This window comes from Pediculus humanus, genomic scaffold (genome assembly GCF_000006295.1).
Source record: "Pediculus humanus corporis 1103172107667 genomic scaffold, whole genome shotgun sequence".
In the NCBI taxonomy this organism is placed as follows: Eukaryota; Metazoa; Arthropoda; class Insecta; order Psocodea; family Pediculidae; genus Pediculus; species Pediculus humanus.
This window is the reverse complement of record NW_002987276.1, coordinates 596060-614971: the sequence shown is the minus strand read 5'-3', so window position 1 is coordinate 614971 and position 18912 is coordinate 596060. Positions and strand designations below refer to the sequence as shown.

At 31.6% G+C, this 18912-nt stretch overlaps 1 protein-coding gene across 1 annotated transcript in view; it reads right to left on the bottom strand.

Moving 5' to 3' along the window:
- Positions 1–1986: 1986 nt before the first annotated feature.
- Positions 1987–18912, bottom strand: part of Phum_PHUM285720 (uncharacterized protein) — a gene marked incomplete at both ends in the record, with an annotated part of 34613 nt that continues 17687 nt past the window's right edge. Inside the window, 2 exons of the mRNA XM_002426869.1 lie at positions 1987–2151; positions 4847–5224. Of these exons, the coding sequence (XP_002426914.1) occupies positions 1987–2151; positions 4847–5224 (543 nt within the window). The remainder of the gene's footprint in view (positions 2152–4846; positions 5225–18912) is intronic.

Sequence of the window (18912 nt, the reverse complement as noted above, 5' to 3'; positions counted from 1 at the left end):
CAATTTCGGCTGTTAATGTTAAAATAAAATTTAATTGTTTTCTTTCTCTCTTCTTTTTTTACGACTTGTTTTTTTTTCAATCTTCCTTTCAACAGAGAGAGCAAAAATAAAATTCTCCAGGATATATTTTGTTTTTTTCTATTTCCACGACTCCTGGAACTTTACCAACCAAATCGTATATATAAAATACAAATAATTTGCATTTGAATAACATTATCAGCCGATGCGTATTATTATTAAAAAAAAAAAAAAAAAAAAAAAAAAAAAAAACGAAATCATTTCGAAACCGGGTCAAATTTTTAAAGGGGAAAAGAGGGAGGGGAAGAGGGAGGAGGGAGGAGGGAGGAGGAAAACTTAAAAATCCTCGCATCATCATCATCATCGTAATCATAATCATAATCATAATCATCAGCAACAACAACAACAACAGTAAGAACAACGAATTTAACAAAAAAAAAAAAAAAAACAACAATTCACAGACACCGATAACTTATTATTATTATTATTATTATTACCATTATTATTATTACCATTATCATTATTATTATTATTATTATTATTTTGTCAACTTAATTTCTAATACTAATAATTATATTAATTAATAATTTTATTAATAATTTTCACGCTTTCGTTCAATATTAATTTCTTATAAAAAAAAAAAAGATTTTTTTTTTTTCTCGACACATTAATAAAAAATAATTATTATCGTTTGTTTGTTTGTTTGTTGTTTGTTCGTTTGTTTTTTTTTCGTTTTCTCGAGTTAGAATGGCAAAGCTTTTACAAATAAATAAATAAATTTTTCCCCTTTTTGACTTACTTGAGTGAGTCATTACGATCCTAAAAAAAAAAAAATTTTTTTCTTTTTTTTTCAAATTTTACTTCATTCATTAGACATAATTTCGGCCTTGTAATTACGAGATATCGATCGATCGATCGATCGATGAATCGACGCATCGAACGATTTTTTACGGGTGTTGAAAAAAGAAAACCAAAAAAAGAGAGACAGACAGAAAAAATTTTTTAGTCATTGCCCCGATGGAACGTCGTCCTCGTCGATTCGTTTCAAATTCAACGAATGAATGAATCAATCAATGATTGAATGAATGAATGAATGAATGAAAAAAGCAAACGAAAATTTTCAATGTCGATTATTAATAAATACAAAAAAAAAAAAAAAACTTCAAAGCAAACAAACAAACTAATAAAAAAAAAAAAAAAAAAATTTTTTTTGACGTCATCGTCACCATTTTACAAAAACAAGATGGCGACCAGAAAAAATTTATTATCTTTTTTTTTTCTCTCTCTCTCTCTCTCTTTGTAATAAATGAACGAAAATAATTTTATTAGAAAACTTTAAAAAAAAAAAAATTAATAATAATAATAATAATGATAATAACAACAACAACAAACGAATTTCTGTAAAAAAAAAAATAAAATAAAAAATAATAAAAAAAAATTCGTGAACCCGCCGCCATTTTTTTTTTTTTTTTTTTTTTTTTACTTTTAACAATAATTAAATTAAAAAAAACAATATTTACGTCATAACCGGTTTTTCCCTCTTTCTTCAACATCCGGTTTCTTTTCTTTTCTTTTCGACGTCACGCGGAGTCGAGTCCGGTTTTTGTTTTCTTTTCTTTTTTTTTTTAACCTACCACGGGATGTAAGAGGAGGCAATGTTTTGTTTGTTTGTTTGTTTGTCGTATGGTTCGATGCGGAGGCCTGTGTTGTTAACTTTCGCTCTTTCTTTCTTTCTTTCTTTGTTTTGTTTGTTTGTTCATTTATTTATTTCATCAAATTGTTACATTCAAACAAAAGTTCCCGACTGACTCACCACCTCACACACTCACAAATTCATCTTTCTTCTTTTTTTTTTTTCTTCATTTTTCGCGCCCTTTTTTCGATTTCCAAAAAAAAAAAAAAAAAAAAAAAAAAAATACATGTAAAAAAAGAAGTAAAAGCTTTTTACCATTCTAACCACCGACATCGTTATGGCCAAAGCGACATGAGGTCTTTCGTGTAGCATAATCCTAAAGGTTTGACGAAATGTGTGTCGGAAGCTTGACAGTGTGGACATGCGAGTGAGTGACTGTAGTCGCTGTAGAAATTAAGTCTTTGATGAGGTTGTAGAAGCGGTTTCTGACAATTGTTGCACTGGAAAGACAACAAACAAAAAAAAAAAAAATTACTTTTTTGCTGCTGCCACCACCACCTCTCGCGAGCGTGGGTGTGGATGTGCGCGACGACGTTCGTCACCGAAACTTTTTTGACGTTAAATCCGGAAAGTTGGATAAACAAAAGAAAATTTTTTTTAACCACCGACCGCCATCACCATGACCCCCCTTCTCGAACCGCCACCAACTTTCCCGAGACATTCTCTCTCTCTCTCTCTCTCTCTCTCTCTTTTAGAAAACGAAACACCCGGAAAAATGTCTCTTCCGTTTCTCTGTCGTTTTTCCCAAATTTTCCAAGTGAAAATTTTTTGAAGTGTACAAACAAAAAAAAAAAAACTTTTCTTTATCGTATTTATTTCGTCCGTGACCTCCGACCAATTTTTCATTTGTTTTTCTCTCTATCTTCTGTCACTATTCTCTTTTGTCTTTTACGTATTTCTCTCTCTCCCTCTCTCTCTTTTTTTTCGTGAAAATTTTCAAAATGTGTTTTTCAGCATGAAAAACCTAAAAAGGGTTGCGGCGGATTTCCTTCAAAAACTTTTCTCACTTGACAACTTAGTTTCGGATTGAATTAGAAATCTTTTTTTTTTTTTTTTTTTTTTTGGGTACGTCAAACAAACAAACAAACAAACGAAAAAAAAAATGGAGGAAAACAATTTTCCTTTTTTTTTTTGCGGTTGTTGTTGCTGCTGCTTTTTTTTCTGAAATTTTTCCAAAACATTTTCACGCAAATTTTAACGATTCAATCACCTTAACTTTGACCGTTTTGAAAAATGTGTGTGGGTGTTTGAGAGAGAGAGATGGAGAGAGAGTGACCGCAAAACCATCCCCCGTATGTGTTTCCTTTTTTGTGATGGTGGTGGTGGGAAAAGGATAGAAGAGTAAAGGAAAAAGGGAAAAAAATCCGTTGAAATAAAACAGAGAAACGTTCCATGGAAAAGTTTAAAAAAAAAAAAACACGAGGTTGATAAAAAAAAAAATAGAAATTTCTGGAAAAGAGGAAAAAAGGAAGGAAAAGAGAAGGGAGAGAGGAAAAAGGAAAATACCAAAAGGAAATTTATTCCCTTATAATTTTTTTTTCCCCGATATAAATAATAATACTTTTTTTTTTTTTTTTCATTTTCCTCCATTTTTTTTCTTTTTTTCCCGTCTTCATTCCTTTTTACTCCGGGGGGAAGAGGGGGGGGGTTCAACACACAATTGTCTGGTTTTTGTTTACCTGTTGCAGTCATCACCTGTAATAATTTTTTTTTTTTTTTTCCCACCCTTAAAGCGTTCGTTCGCTCACGGGAAATCCCATTAACCCTTGTAAGCAGAGAGAATGAGTCATATAATGTACAACTCGTAAATTTTCGCTTGGTAAAAAAAAAAAAAAGGAAAAAAAAAGCCCCCCATCAAAATGTCACACGTTTTAAAGAAATTTAAATTGATTATGCCGTAATACGAAAATTACCTACATTCGTAATGTTTTTTTATATTTTTTTCACTCGCACTCTATCTCTCTCTCTCTCTCTCTCTCTCTCTATCTGTTTTCTTCAAGTGATTCACGATGTTTAAAAAAAAAAAAAAATGAAACGTAATAAAGAAAGTTAAAAAGATTATTTTTCACATTGAATTCATCGTAAGAAATATAATTTTTTAACATTAATAATAATAAATAAAAAGAGAGAGAGAGAGAGAGAAACGCATCCGCCGCAACCTATTAACGTATGAACTCTATAAAACTATAACGGCCGTTACAGATGTCTTTTATGTTTTTTTGCCTTGAATTGGCCTTTTGAGTGTTTTTTTCACTCTCTTGACGGAGGAAGAACAACAACAACAACAACAACCATAGAACAAACGAGGATAGAAAAAGAGAAAGAGAAAGAGAGAGAGAAAGAGAGAGAAATGTTTTCTCATCCGTTTTACGTTTATTTTATTTTCCGAAAGCAAAAAAAAATAATAAAATAAAATGAAATAAATGCTCTGTGCCATGCACACCATCTTTATTTCATTCCTAATAGGTTCAGAGTCTGGGGTCCGATAAATTCTTAATTTTCCTTTTTTTACCCCCTCCCACCCCCCATTCCCGGCTCCCGCTTTCCTCCCTCCCGGTTTTACGACCATAAGGTTTCTTTTTTTTTTTTTTTTTTTACCTGGACGTTCTGAAAATGATGGCTGTTGTTTCAATTACTTTTATTTTTTACTCCCTCCCTCCCTCTCTCTCTCTTTCTCCCCTTCTGTCTCTCTCTCTCTCGCTCCTTCAAATTTTTTCCGCTTTAAAAAATTTCATAAAATGTTTAATGTACGCGTATATTGTTTTCGTTCCCCCTTTTTTTTTAAATAATACGACTTTATTAAGGTTGGCACACTCGTGTCACGACACGAGAGAGATCTTTCGGAGGTCATTTTTTTAACACCCTTACCCTAACCACCACCACCCCTTACCCTCTCGTAAAAAAAAAAAAAAGGAAAACTGAATTTTAAAGATAAAATGTCGTCGACAATAAAATAGAATTAACGTAACGACTTGGAATCGAACATAAATTTTGGTCGTAAAACATTCGGCTGAGCTTTGACTAATACGTTAAAATGGGAAGAAGGGAAATGGGGTGGCGGTGGTGGTGCACGGGCGGGGGGTGGGGTGGCAAAAGACGTAAAAAAAAAAAAAAAATATGAAAAACTCGACTCACCCTCAAGCGTTCGGTGCAACACGGCATGGCAGCGAATATGTCGTATGAATACATGGTTCCGATGACGAGAGACGAACCATCCCAGGGCGTCGCACAATATAAACATCTAAGCCTACGTCCGGCTCCCCAACCTTCCAAACAAGTCATGCAAACGGCCGATAGATACTGCGTCCTGTTTTCTATTCTTACTTCGAGACACGATTTGCTATGCTGTCTCGGACTTAGAAAAAAGGTACCATCGACGAGAGGGTATCTGTCGAAAACGAGCATGGGAGAATCACAGAGTACGCAAGATACGCGAGACATGTGCATGGCGGCGAGTGTTGATAAAATGAAACAACGCGTGTCGTCATTTCCGTGATTCCCTTCGTCTTCCATCTGAAACATAAAAAAATAAAAAAAATCAAAGGAAATGAGAAAAAAAAAGTACGTTCAGAAATTTACAAAGAAATCAGAGTCGGACGGACGGACGGTCGGACGAAAATAACATAAAAAAAAATTTTTTTTTGATTTTTCCTGTCGTCGTCGTCGCCATTTTGTTTTTTTTTTTTTAATTACGTACGTTTCCGGTTTTTCTTTTTCTTTCCAAAAAAATTTAATTTCTTTTTTCCTGCGAAACCTGTGTACGACATTTTCTTTTTTATTTTTAATTTTAACTTTTACCAGACGACGACGTCTTTTACCTTTCTTCCTTTTTCCCCTTCCCTTCTCTTCTCTTCTTCCGGAAAGTAAATAATAATAATAATGATAATAATAATTAGAAAACACTATTATTAAATTATTTATATATATATATATATATATATATATATATATATATATATATATATATATATATATATAATTTTTTCCCTTTTTTTTATTTTTTCATTTCTATTATTAAAAATTTTTTTTAAAAGAAAATCAAACGGTAATAATAATAATAATAATGATGATGATGATTCCATGATATAAAAAAAAAAAGTTTTCAAAGACGATGAACGAAAACTATTCGATAACATTAATTAAAATGAATAATTATACAATTTATTAAAGTCCGTTCAACTTTTGAATTTGGGATAAGCCCAAAAAAAAAATTTTTTTTTTTATTGTTCAGATATTTGAGCCAAAAAAACTCGAGGAAAAGAGAAAAAAAAAAAAAAAAGACGTGAGATGAAGAAGCAATAAAGTGTGATAAATTTTTTTAAAAAAAGAAAAAAAAAACCGTTAAAATAATCGTACGAGAATGTTGCATTTTCAAATTTTTTGTTGATGGAACGTACTCGTTAGGAGAAAAAGAAAAAATTTTTTTAAAATTAAAAACAAAAAAAAAAAAAAAAAAGAATAAAAAAAAAAAGCGGGAGCGGAAAAAGACGGGAAAAGGAAAGGGAGGGGGAGAGGAGGGAAAAAAAAGGAAAAGAAAAAGAAAAATTACGTATAATGAGAAAAAAGGGAAATAATTCTTTCTCTACCCGACACGACATAAATTTTTAAAAAATGAAAAGTAAACTGAAAGAAAAGAAGACTGGAAAAAAAGAGTAAAGTAAAATAAAGTAAAGTAAAAGAGGGAAGAGTGGGAGAAATAAGAAGTGTAAGAAGGAAGTCGTGACTCAACCAAGTTTCCAGTAACTTATGCCTGGAATGAAAAATTTCATCGATTTTCCCGCGTCTGGAAAACCATTCGAAAACGAGTTTTCTCTTTTTTCTTTCCCTTTTTTTTTTTTTACCACCTCGAGGAAAACAACGAGTCGCATTTAAATTTATTTACTTTTTCTTTTTTCCTATCTTCTTCGTTTCTCTTATCACATACGTTTCTTATTAGATATTAAATTTTGTATTTATTTAAATTTAATGTAGAATTTTCTCGAACATTCGATAAAAATTAAATAAATAAAACTGATTTCTTTTTTTTTTTTTTTTTTTTTCAACCACGCAAATCCAACACTTTCAAGTAACTCGATTGCATAAACATCATTTTCAAGGCGTTTTTTTTCCCGCCGTTTTTTTTGTTTTTTAAATTTCTATAATGAATATTATTATTATTATAATACAATTAGCATCGCCGCCGCCGACGCCGCCGTCTTCGTCATTAATATCATTATTATTAATTAACATTCAACCACGATGATCCTCTAATTTATTTACCAAAAATTATTTTTCCTTTTTCCCCGGTGTTCCCGTTTGTTTCCCTCCCTCCTTCCCACCCTCCCCGCCATATTTAAATTATTGTTATTCCAAACGTTTGTACAAACGGGGGTGCTGTTAAAAGAAATATTTGCCATCTTTCTTTTACGGCGACAAAATAATTTGTGAAAATTAAATTTCCCAACGCGTTTTTTTTTTTTTTCCCGTCTATTATTTTATCTTTGCGATTTTGAATTTTCTTTGAAACAAATTATTATTATTATTATTATTACTATTATTATTATTATTATTATTATTATTATTATTATTATTATTATTATTATTATTGAACAACAACAACAAAGTAAAACGTGATGAGATTTGTTTTTTAAATATTTTATTATTTCTCGCAAATCCATTCGCATTCATCGATCGATGATACGAATGAACGAAATAGCAAACAAACAAACAAACAAACAAACAAACAAACAAACACGCAAATATAAATACAAATAACAATATAATAACATTTGTAATCGATCGATTTTTGACGAATAAATTTTTATTAAAGGCAAACATATTGTGCCACATAGTGCCACGATAATGTTTAATATCACACAAAAATGTCTTCTTATTCCACGTGATTTAAAAAAAAAAAAAAAAAAAAAAAAAAAAGATCGTAGGAGAGAGAGAGAGAGAGAGAGAGAGAGAGAGAGAGAGAGAGAGAGAGAGAGAGAGAGAGAGCAAATGATATCTTATAACATCTGGCTCTTAACATCAACACACACACACACACAAGAGATTTGAATAATATTTTTCTTTGTACGTTATTTAATCCGAAAAGAGAGAAAGAGAGAGAGAGAAAAAGAAAAAAAAATTCCGAATTCTACGAAGCGATATATCAACAAACAAACAAATAAACAAACAAACAAACAAACAATTATCGATAACAATTATCGGCAAAAAAAAAAAAAACTTTGCATCTCGAAGAAAGAGAGAGAGAGAGAGAGAGAAAGAGAGAGGAAACGTCACATCACGTCCCCGCAAATCATCATCATCATCAACACCATTTCATTTTTTTTTTTTTTCGGGAAAAACTTTATTAAACAATCAACATCGAGATTTTTTAACAACAAAAAAACAAACAAACAAACAATCAAAATAAAATAATAAAAAAATTATCTTCTCTATCTCTCTCTCTCTCTTTTCCACCTTCTTCGTGTCCTCCTTTTCAATCATCTTCCTTACTATTATTATTATTATTTGTTTACGAACAAACGAGAGAAAGAAAAAAAAAAAAACAATTCGAAAATTTTTTTTTACTTACGGCAAAGTATTCGTTACAAAACTCGAAAATCAATAATCGTTCGAGATTCGATAAATCGAAAATTTCATATAAGAAAAGAAAGAAAGTCTCGTAATTCATATAATAATAATAATAATACAAGTATTGGTGAATAACAAACGAACCCATTACCTCATCAAATATTCAAATTGTGTAATTTTTGTTTTGCACGCGCACTCACGCACACGCACACGCACATTTTTCCTCACTCTTTTATTCCATCGTCATTTTTTTTATTATAAATAAATAAATAAATAAAGGATTTCGTTTGTTGAAAGAAATTCTTTGGGTAGACCGAACGAACAAACGAAAAATAAAAAAAAAAATTCGTTACGACATTTGTAAAAGGGGGAAAAACAAAAATAAAAAATAAAAAAAAAAAGAGGAAGAAGAAAGACGAAAGATAGAAAAACAGAAAAATAGAAAGAAAAACAAAATTTAATAATAATAATAATAATAATAATAATAGTAATAATTTCAAAAAAGTCAAATTTCATCACACATACACACAAACAAACAAACAAACAAAAAGAAACGGAATATTTGTGATGATGCGATATATATCAAAAAGGTTTACAACAAAACCGGAAATCATTCTTTCAACCGGAAATGATTGATTGATCTTTCTTCTTTGGTTAACTTTTTGACGCAACCGCAAAAACTCTCATATCATTTAATCCTATTATTATTATCATTACTTTTTTTTTTTTTTCTTTCATTACGTGTCGAATAATAATAATAATAATAATAATAATAATAATAATAATAATAATAATAATAATAATAATAATAAGAGAAACGTCGGTAAGTTTTTTTTTTTTTTTTTTTTTTTTTTTTTTAACGACAAAAAATATTTTTCGCGGTTCACTTTTTGAACGATAGCAAAACGATAGCAAAATCGCCTATTACTATTATTATTATTATTATTACTCATCAAATCGTAATGCAAACTACTAAGTATAGTATAACGAACGATTTTTCTTTTTTTTTTTTTTACGTCTTATTTATTTATTTATGTTTTGGTCCAGCGGCAAATAATCTTTCTTTCTCTCTCCCTTCCCCCTCTCTCTCTCTCTCTCTTTCTCTCTCGAAATAAATTTTCATCTCGGTTGTAAATTTACAACCGATACGAATTATTATTACTTTAATACCATTTTTTTTTTTTTTTTACAAAAAAAAAAAAAATGTTTACACAAACAAACGAGTGTTTTTTCAAGATAATGTTTTTTTTTTTTTTACGAATCGAATGAACGTGCGTGCGTGCATGCGTGGGTGCGTTCGGGGAGACCGGGTGGAAGGTAAGAAGAAAAAGAGAGAGAGAGAAGGATATTTAGAATTGAAAACGACATTTGAGGAAAAGAGAAGAGGGGAGGGGGGAAAAAAACAAACACGTAGAAAAAGAATCTCGGTGTACGATATTACAAGAAGAAAACTCGCATCAAAACCGGTTTTAAAAACTGATTTTTATGACGCGCAATAAATAAAAAAAAAAAAAAACCGCCATTTTATATATTTGATGAAACCTTGCTTAGTCAGCTTAAGTAGAAGTCGTAAAAAGTCCGAGAGAGAGAGAGAGAGAAAGACTCGGAGTTTTACTACCTTTACTACTACTACTGCCCCTTTACGCTCAACTGGACAATGCTGGCCATTTTGTTTTTCCCCTCCTCCTCCTCCTTCCCTTCTCGTTTTCTTTCCACCCCATCATCCACCTCCTCGAGTTTTATTATTATTATTATATTCGTTCTCCTTTCGATCTATCTCACTCACACACACGAGGAAAATGAATTTTATATTAATATCAAACGAACGAATAAAAAATTTCCATCATCTTTTTCACCTCGTTTTTATAAATAAAAAAAAACGACTAAATTATTTTTAAACCCTTCACCCTTACCCCCTCTCCATCCCCCCATTCAGTTTTCATTCCTCCCCCCCTTAATTCAACCCACGTTTCGATTCGAAAAAAAAAAAATATTTATATTTACAATTATTATGAAACGACAAAATAATTACGTAGGATTTAAATTTAAAAAAATTTCCCCGTTTTGAGGGAAATTTTTTCCCTCTCCTTTCCCTTTTATTTATTCATTAATTTTTTTTTTATTACGAAGGCGTGTACGCGATAGAGCTCGCGTTCGATTCCTTCGTAAACATTTTTTTTTTTTTTTTAAACTATATATATTTCCCCTCCCTCCCTCTCTCTCTCCCACTCCCCCCGAAATCATTCTATATACACTCACTTCCCACGAAATCAATCGACGATAAATCTTTGAAAGAATAGAAAAAGAGAAACGAGGGTAGAAAAAGAAAAGAAATAATAAAGACGAAAAGTTTCCGACCGAGTCGGAGTATTAAAAAATTAAAAAAAGATTTTTTTTTTTAACTTTTCCGGTCGTAAATTTCCCTTCCCCCTCTCCCTCTCTCTCTCCCTTCCTTCCCTTCCCCTCCTCTCCTCTTAAAAAAAAAATAAAATAATTTATAAGTCAAATTAATCAATACAAAAAAAAAAATAATAATAATAAAACTTATTAACGATCTTTTTTTTCTCTTCTCCTTCTCCTTTCTTCTCCTTCTTCTCTTTCTTCTTTTTCTTCTTCTTTCCTAAAATAGTTAGCGTTTGTTCTTACATTTATATATATATATAAAATACAACAGCCAAAAAAAAAAAAAAACGACCTCCCGAATAGATTCATAAATAGACTCCATAATAATCTTTTCTCCTTTTTTTTTTGTGTGCGTCTCATCATTTATTTTTAACATTTTTATCCCAACGAAAAAATAATTATTATTATTATCATTATTATTATTATCATTATCGTTATTTATAATTATTTTAAGAAAGTGAAAATTGACATTTAGATCGTATAAATTAAGTGTATCAATTAAAAATTTAAAAAAAAAAAAAAAAAAAAAAAAAAAAAAACTTTCACTTCAATGTGTGTATTATTACATTATAAATCTGTTTTACATCAAATGAAGTATTTTTAATTTTCCCCCTCCCTTCTTTTCTCCACCCCTCCCCCTTCCTCCTCAATCAATTCCCTCCTTGCTTTTCTTCCTCTTCCTCCTCCTCACCTCGCATCCCACTTCTTTTTCACGCTCCTCCTCATTTCCCCTCCCTTCGCCTATTTCTCAAATTCCGACTCAACCCCCCCTTCTCTCTCTCTCTCTCTTCCCCTCTCAACTCCCCTTCCGCTCACCATCACCACTTCCTCCTCCTCCTACTCCTTTTTATTTAAAATCGTCCGAGTGAAATGAAAGCAAAATTTTAAACTTCTTTCTCTCTCTTTCTCCCCCTCTCTCTCTCCCACTCTCTCATTTTTCTTTGATGAATCGTGATTCCAGGGCTTTGGAAAATCGTCCTTTCCACGATAACTTATCAGAAAGAGAAGAAGAAAAAGGGAAAAGAAAAGGAAAAACTCCAGACACGAAAGCGAAAATGCGAACGAGTAAAACACGGAAAAACAAATACCCGCCAAAAAAAAAAGTATTTAAATAATACGATCGATCCATCGATCGATATATCGAATAATTCGATTTTCAATTTTTTTTTTCTAACACTCGAAATGGTGTAATTTAACGAACAGCCTCATGATGAATTCTTTTTTTTCCCTTTTTACGGTTCTCATCAATAAAAAGGACAATAAAAAAAAAAAACTTTAAAAAAGGCAAAAGAAATAAACGTGAGTTGAAGAGAAAGAGAAAGAAAAAGGTTCTCCTATAAAAAAAAGGTTTCGTAAAAAGGTTACGATCAAAAAACACAAAAGGACTCGAAATAATAATAATAATAATGATAATGATAATAAATCATTTGAAATGAAAACAATCTTTAAACACGCACATAAAAAAAAACTATGTATTGCTGACGAAACGACAGCAGACGTCGTTATTTTATTTTTTTTTTCTCTCTCTCTCTCTCTCTCTTTCTCTTTTTTTTTATTGTCGCGCGGCATCTTTAATTTTCTTAAAAGATTTTTCTTAAAATGTTTCAGGAGCTTGTGATGCTGCTGCTCTTGCTCCTGCTCCTCTGAGCGTGTGGCAAAATTTCAAAAAAAATTCGATTTTACACGTTGTTGTTTTTTCCCTTTCCTCTTCTTCTTCATCTTCTTCCTTCTCGCCCATTCGACTCTTTCCTTTTTTTTTTTTTTTTTACTTCGCTTTTCGTTTTTCAACAACGACAAACAACAACAACAACAACAACAAACAACGACAAAAGATTTTTATTTCCCTTCAGGATTTGAAAACTCTTTCCAACATACACACGTTTTTTTTAAACGATTTTTGTTCTTTTTGTTTTCATTATTTTTCTTTTGTTATATCTGTTTGAAAAAAAAAAAAAAAAAAAACGTGGAAGGAGCAAAGAGTGTGACACAAAAGTCACGTCAAAGAAAAATAAAACCCGAAAGAAATAATAATAATAATAACGATTATGATAATAATGACGACGATGTTTTTTTTTTTTTTTTTGACTTTTTCTTTCCGGTGAGTGCGTAACAGGAAACCCGGAAATTAAGTGGCGAAAACACAACGGAAATTATTCTGTTTTTCCAGAAGGAGAGAAAGACAGAGAGAGGGAGATGGGAAATGAAGGAGAGAGAGAGAGAGAGAGAAAAGTCGCGGATTGGACTAAAAATTAAAAAAATTTTATTTTCTGTTTTTTTTCCTTCCTCCATCTTGGTTTTTACCTCCCCCTCCTCCCGAAGTTTTTCTCTTTTTTTCCATTTTACCTCCTCGAAATTTCCCCCCTCCCCCGTTCATTACATGATAATAATAATAATAATAATAATATTTTTTGGCAATTACGTAATTAAACGAACTTTTTTCTTTTTTGACCATTTTGTTTGATTAAATTTCTTTCGATTCCTGACGACAAACGACAACGACGACGACGACGACGACGACGACGACGACGATAATGATGATGATGATGATGATAGTTCATGGGACGTACTACGCATATGCAGACGAAAGTAAAACAACACACATTTGGAAACATGATGGGATATGAAATTTTCCCTCTACCTACTACCACACACTCACTCACTCACACAACAACAACAACAACAACAACATGTCAAAGCAAAATAACAACAACAACAACAACAACCCTTGATTCTGACAAACTTTATTAAAATTCATGTCAAATCAACTCTTATTTAATGATTAATTATTTTCAGAGAAAGTTTACATGTTAAGAGAGCGCTCGCTGACATTAAATATAAAAATAAAATAAAATAAAAAAAAAATTGTTAGACGATATACCCTGAGGGTCACTAAAATATCGAGCGTTAAATTTATTCTTTGTTTTCAATAGGGAGAGAGAGAGAGAGAAAAAAAAAAATTTTTTTTTTAATTTCAATACAATGGGTTATTAAAAAAATAAAAAAAAAAAATGGCTACCTACGATGGTAATTTAAAATAAAAATAAAAAAAATGAAAGACTTCTTCTCGAACTAAAGAACGTTCTAGAAAAAAAATAAAATTGTTTTTTTTTTTTTAAATTGACGAACCAGAACAATTATTACCACCAACCCGAGAACGTTCTAGAAAAAAAATACGTCTCTCTCTCTTTCTCTCTCTCTCTCTCCTTGCATACCCCCCTCCCTCCCCCCGCATCCTCCTCCTTTTTTTCTTACTCGCCATCGCGACACAATCTCTAGAAATTTCGATATGCGAATTTATAATGAAACGTTCCACCACCCAAAGTTTTTTCTCCGTCGAAATGAAAAAAAATTAACCGACGTTGTTAATTAAACAACAACAACAACAACAGCAGCAGCAGAAGACACGGGAGGAAAAGGAAGCGTCGGTGATGGCAACGACACCAAACGACCATCGACGTAAATATAAATAAATTGCTGTAATTTAACTTTTGCGGTTTAACCTTTTCCATCTTCACCTCTTTTCGTCGACGACCTTTTTCCTCAATCATTTACCTACTAATCAACCGTAACTAATCGTTGTTTTTCTTTAACGAATAATTTTTACCTTTTGACCCTTGATCTTCCCCCCCCCTCCACACGCTCATCCCCACCACCTCTCCCCCTCCGTCGCAACCGTACGAAAAATAAAAAAAAAACTTTTTCCCACATGTTTTCTTAAGGGTTTTCACGCAAAACTATTTTAAGAAAATTATTGCAAATTTTTTTTTTTTGTTTTTCGTTTCAACACGCGAGAGAGAAAAGGAGAGAAAAAGAAAGAGAGAGAGAGAGAGAGAGTAAACAAATCGTCATTAAAATAATACGTTAGAAAAGTAGAAGAAGAAAAAAATTAACAGTTTGTAAATTAAATTTTTTTTTGTCGTTGTTAAACCTGACTTATTGTTAACAATTCATCGACGTTACGACAACGACAACAACAACAACAACAACAAACGTTTAATCCGAAATATTTTTTTTTCGTAATAAATAAAATTAAAAAAATGATAATGATAATTTTGTCGCGAACGTTTTTTCTTCTTCTTCCTCCTCTTCCTCCTCCTACCGACACACCATTTTAACATTGTTTCATCACAAGAGAGAGAGAAAAAAAACAATTCTCTTACCATTTTGGGAGTTTCTTAAAGAATAGAAAGAAAGAAAGAGAGTGAGAGAGTGAGAGAGAAAGAAAGAGAAAAAGAAACAATAAAATTTTCTGGCACAACACGAATGAAGATTGGTGGTACCCACCCAAATAAACATTTCATTTAAAAATAAGAAGAAGAAAAAGAAGAAACGATCGTATGCACTCGCACGTTCCCCTCCCTTTTGTTCTCCCGTGCTCACACACACACGGTTCTTCCTCACCTACCTACCTACGTTCCTTCCTCCCCCCCTTTCATCTTCTCCTCTCCTTGTCTAAAAACAACCGCCGAGATATATATATATATATATATATATATATGGGTATACGTTCGTTCTTGTAAGTCCTTCATTCGTCCTCGCATGTTTACCTGCTTAGGATCAGACTATCCGGTACCTGATTTCTTGAATTTTAACGATCTCTCTTTCTCTCTCTCTCTCTCTCTCTCGCTCTACCATTATTATTATTACTATTATTTTCAAAAGGATATTTATAAGCGTGCACGTTTTAAATACCTTACGAACGAACGACCCTTAAAAAAATCAGGTTTATCCAGTTTCGAACGAGATTTTTTTAAAAAAAACGCTCGCGCACACGAAAACGCACTCATAAGAAGGTTAAAGAAGGGAGAAAGTATACAGGGAGGGGAAGAGGTGACTAAGAGAGAGAGAGAGAGAAAATCAAAATTATTATCTGGAACGAATACACCACCCTTGACAATTTACAACTCTCTTGTATAAATAGATAATTACATCTTTAGTTTAAAAACTTTGAACGTCTCTCTCTCTCTCTATCTCTTTCTCTCTTTTAACACTTTTTTTCTTTCTTTTTTTTATTCTCTCTCTCTCGCTCCTTTCGGATTTAAAAAAAAAAAAAAAAAAAAAAAATTTTCCCCGATGAAAATACTCTCTCTCTCTCACTCTCTGGAGATTTTAATTTGATGAAGTTTTTACCACCTCATCGTCATCTTTTCTTCATCTTCTTCATCTTCTTCATCTTCTTCTTCTTCTCTTTCTTCTCCTTCTCATGAATAATTGGCAAAAATTTTTTTTTTTTTTTTTTTTTTTTTACCTTAGGCGCGTTCGTTTTTCCATTTTTTCCCCGATCCTTCTTCATACACGTTCTCACGTTTCGACAAAACTCTCCGTGTCGCAGTCAAACTTTTTCTCAAATTTGAAAAACTTTGCGCGCTTTTTTTTTTTTTAAACGATTTTTGTTAAAGAAAAAAAGTTTCATATGATAACAAACGGTCATTCACCTTTGTCCTTCCCCAATTTTTTTTTTTTTTTTTAAATTGAATTGCGATCCATTTGATTCGTGCCATTATAAGAGATATAATGGGTCGGGGACAACTTTGTAATTAGGCCCTCGTTTCCTTTCTCCCTTCTATCATCATCATCATCATTATTAGTATTATTATTATCATCACCTTCATTAAAACCAACGTCATCATCGTCATTCGACACTTTTCCTTTGCTACCTAAAAAATTTTTTGCGGGAAAATTATTAAAATGCGTCGTAAGCTAACAACAGCAATTTCGATACATGCATTTCGTTTAAATTCAATTCGATACATTCGATTCGATTGTCGATTCTCGATTCTCGAATTGAAAAAAAATTATTATTATTTTAATTGTCAGGTACACAAACGTAACAATTTTTTTTTTTTTTACGTCTTCTCCACACAACAACAATGTAATTTGGGTGTGCTTTTTTTTCTCTCTCTTTCTCTCCGCTTTTTTTTGTACCCGATAAAAAAAACTACGCCTCATCTTTTTCAATTGTCGACAAACGTCTAAGAAGGTGTAATTAGAAGGGAAACGCTAACGGTTTCAAGGTTTTTCCTCTATTAAATAATCGGGGACACTGTCGAAAAAATACAAAAAAAAAAAACTTTCTTGCACACAACGACGACAAATCTGACGCACACACAAACACAAAAAGGAACAACAAAAAAGTTTATTTTTCATCTTTTCTTTTCCCCCTTACCGAGAGAGAGACTATCTCTCTCTTTCTCTCTCTCTGCATTCTAAAAATAAAACTCAAAAATGATGATAATAAATAATAATAATAATGATAATGATATTAATAAACGAAAAAAAATTTTTTTTTTTTTTTTTTTTTGACATCCGAGAATACGTACGTAGGTGTATGTATGTAGGTCTTAGAAGAGAGAGAGAGAGAGAAATATGGAAAACAATAAGAAAGAAAGAAAGAAAGAGGAGAGAGAGAACGAAAAAAAGATGCAGACAGTAAAGCCGTTGAACAAGCTTTACCATTCTTATTCAAGGTTATCAGACAAAATATTGACATAGATAAAACAAACAAACAAACAAACAAACTCACACACACACAACAAAAAAACTGAAACTTCACGTGATAAAAAAAAATGGCGGGAAAATAATAAAAAAAATTTTCGAATCCACGGAAATTTAAAAAAAAAAAAAAATGAAATAAAATTCAATTAAATTCACAAATCCAATCGAATCAATATTAATTTTCCAAAAAAAATTTCATTGTTCCTCCTCCGCCATGCCTTTCTCCTGCCACGACGAATTAAATTATTTTCAAAATTCTTTACTTCCCCCCGATTTCCGGTTGGTTTTTTTTTTTTTTTAAATTTCGATGGAGTTTGCGACGGAAAAAATAAAGTAAGATGACCTATTTAAACAGAGAGAGAGATAGAGAGAGAGAAAGAATCGAAAAAAAAGATCCATTTAGGTATTTTAAATCTTCTGCCCGTGGCAGAAGAATACAAATTCACGATTACTTAAATTACAATACAAAAAAATTCTACAACATCAAAGTCACGGTAAATTTATATGCAAATCGAAAAAAAAAACAAAATTTATTTTTTTTTTTTTTTTTTTTTTTTTTTTTTACCTACCACCACACGAACAACAACAACAACAACCCTTGCCACGGGCATAAGGGATGAAAAATATTAATAATAATAATAATAAAAATATTTGACGGCTTAGTAAAAAAAAAAAAAAAAAACGATATTAAAACCTTCGAGGTTTAAAAGGCCCTCTAAGAATGAAGAATTGATGGCTTCGAGTTATTATTTTTTTTTTTTTTGTAGATCTCATTAATCCGAACGAGAAAAAAAAAACCTTTTTCACCGATCCTGGAATATAAATTAGTAATTAACAAAAATTGACCGTCGACGTCATCATCACCACCACCACCACCACCATCGCCACCATCATACCCGCCACATACCTGAGGCGAATCGTAAAATGTTACATACGTCGTATAAACATTGATGACCATTTTTTTCTAATTTTCTTTTTTTTTTTTTTCGTTACGCCCTCGGTCGTTCGATTCCAGGACAAAACGAAATTTTCCTTTTTATAAACAATTATCGGAAAATGCTCCCCTCCCCCGCAAACCCGTAAAACCGTCCGGCCACGTTGGGGAGAAAGCAAAAGCAATTAATAAGAAGAAAGTAGGGGAGACTACAACGAGGAAAAATTTTCCAAAGAAAGGATGAAAAACGTGGCAGGAGTTTAAATATGCGTACGGCACAACAACGAAAAACCGTATTGATAATAATGATAATAAGTTAATGTAAAAACATTTAATGATAAATGAAACGTTTGCATCGACACGTTAATTTTTATACTCCCCCTCCCCTCATCTTTCTCCTAACTCCCCAAAAAATTTTTTGTTTTGGGGAGGTGAAGGAAAATTAAATGAGTCAAAATTTTTTCTAGAAAAAATCGTTTTCTTCGAAACGGAAAAAACACACACAAAATAAATAAATAATTTTTTTTTTTTTTTCTGGAAAACAAACATGGATGACTCACAATCGTGTTTTTCTTTTTTTTTCCTCAAGTAGATAAATATCTACAAAACATAGCAAAAAAAGGAAAATTCGGATTGACGGCCCCAAAAATAAATTTTACTTTTCCAAACTTTTCCCTTCTCCTACCCTTTGACCTTTTCGCAGGCAAAACGAAAAATGTTTTTTGAAAAAAACTAAAACGCGCTGTTGAAAATCATTTCCGATTTTCTTTTTTTTGTTTAAATTTTCTTTGTTGTCCTGTCGTTC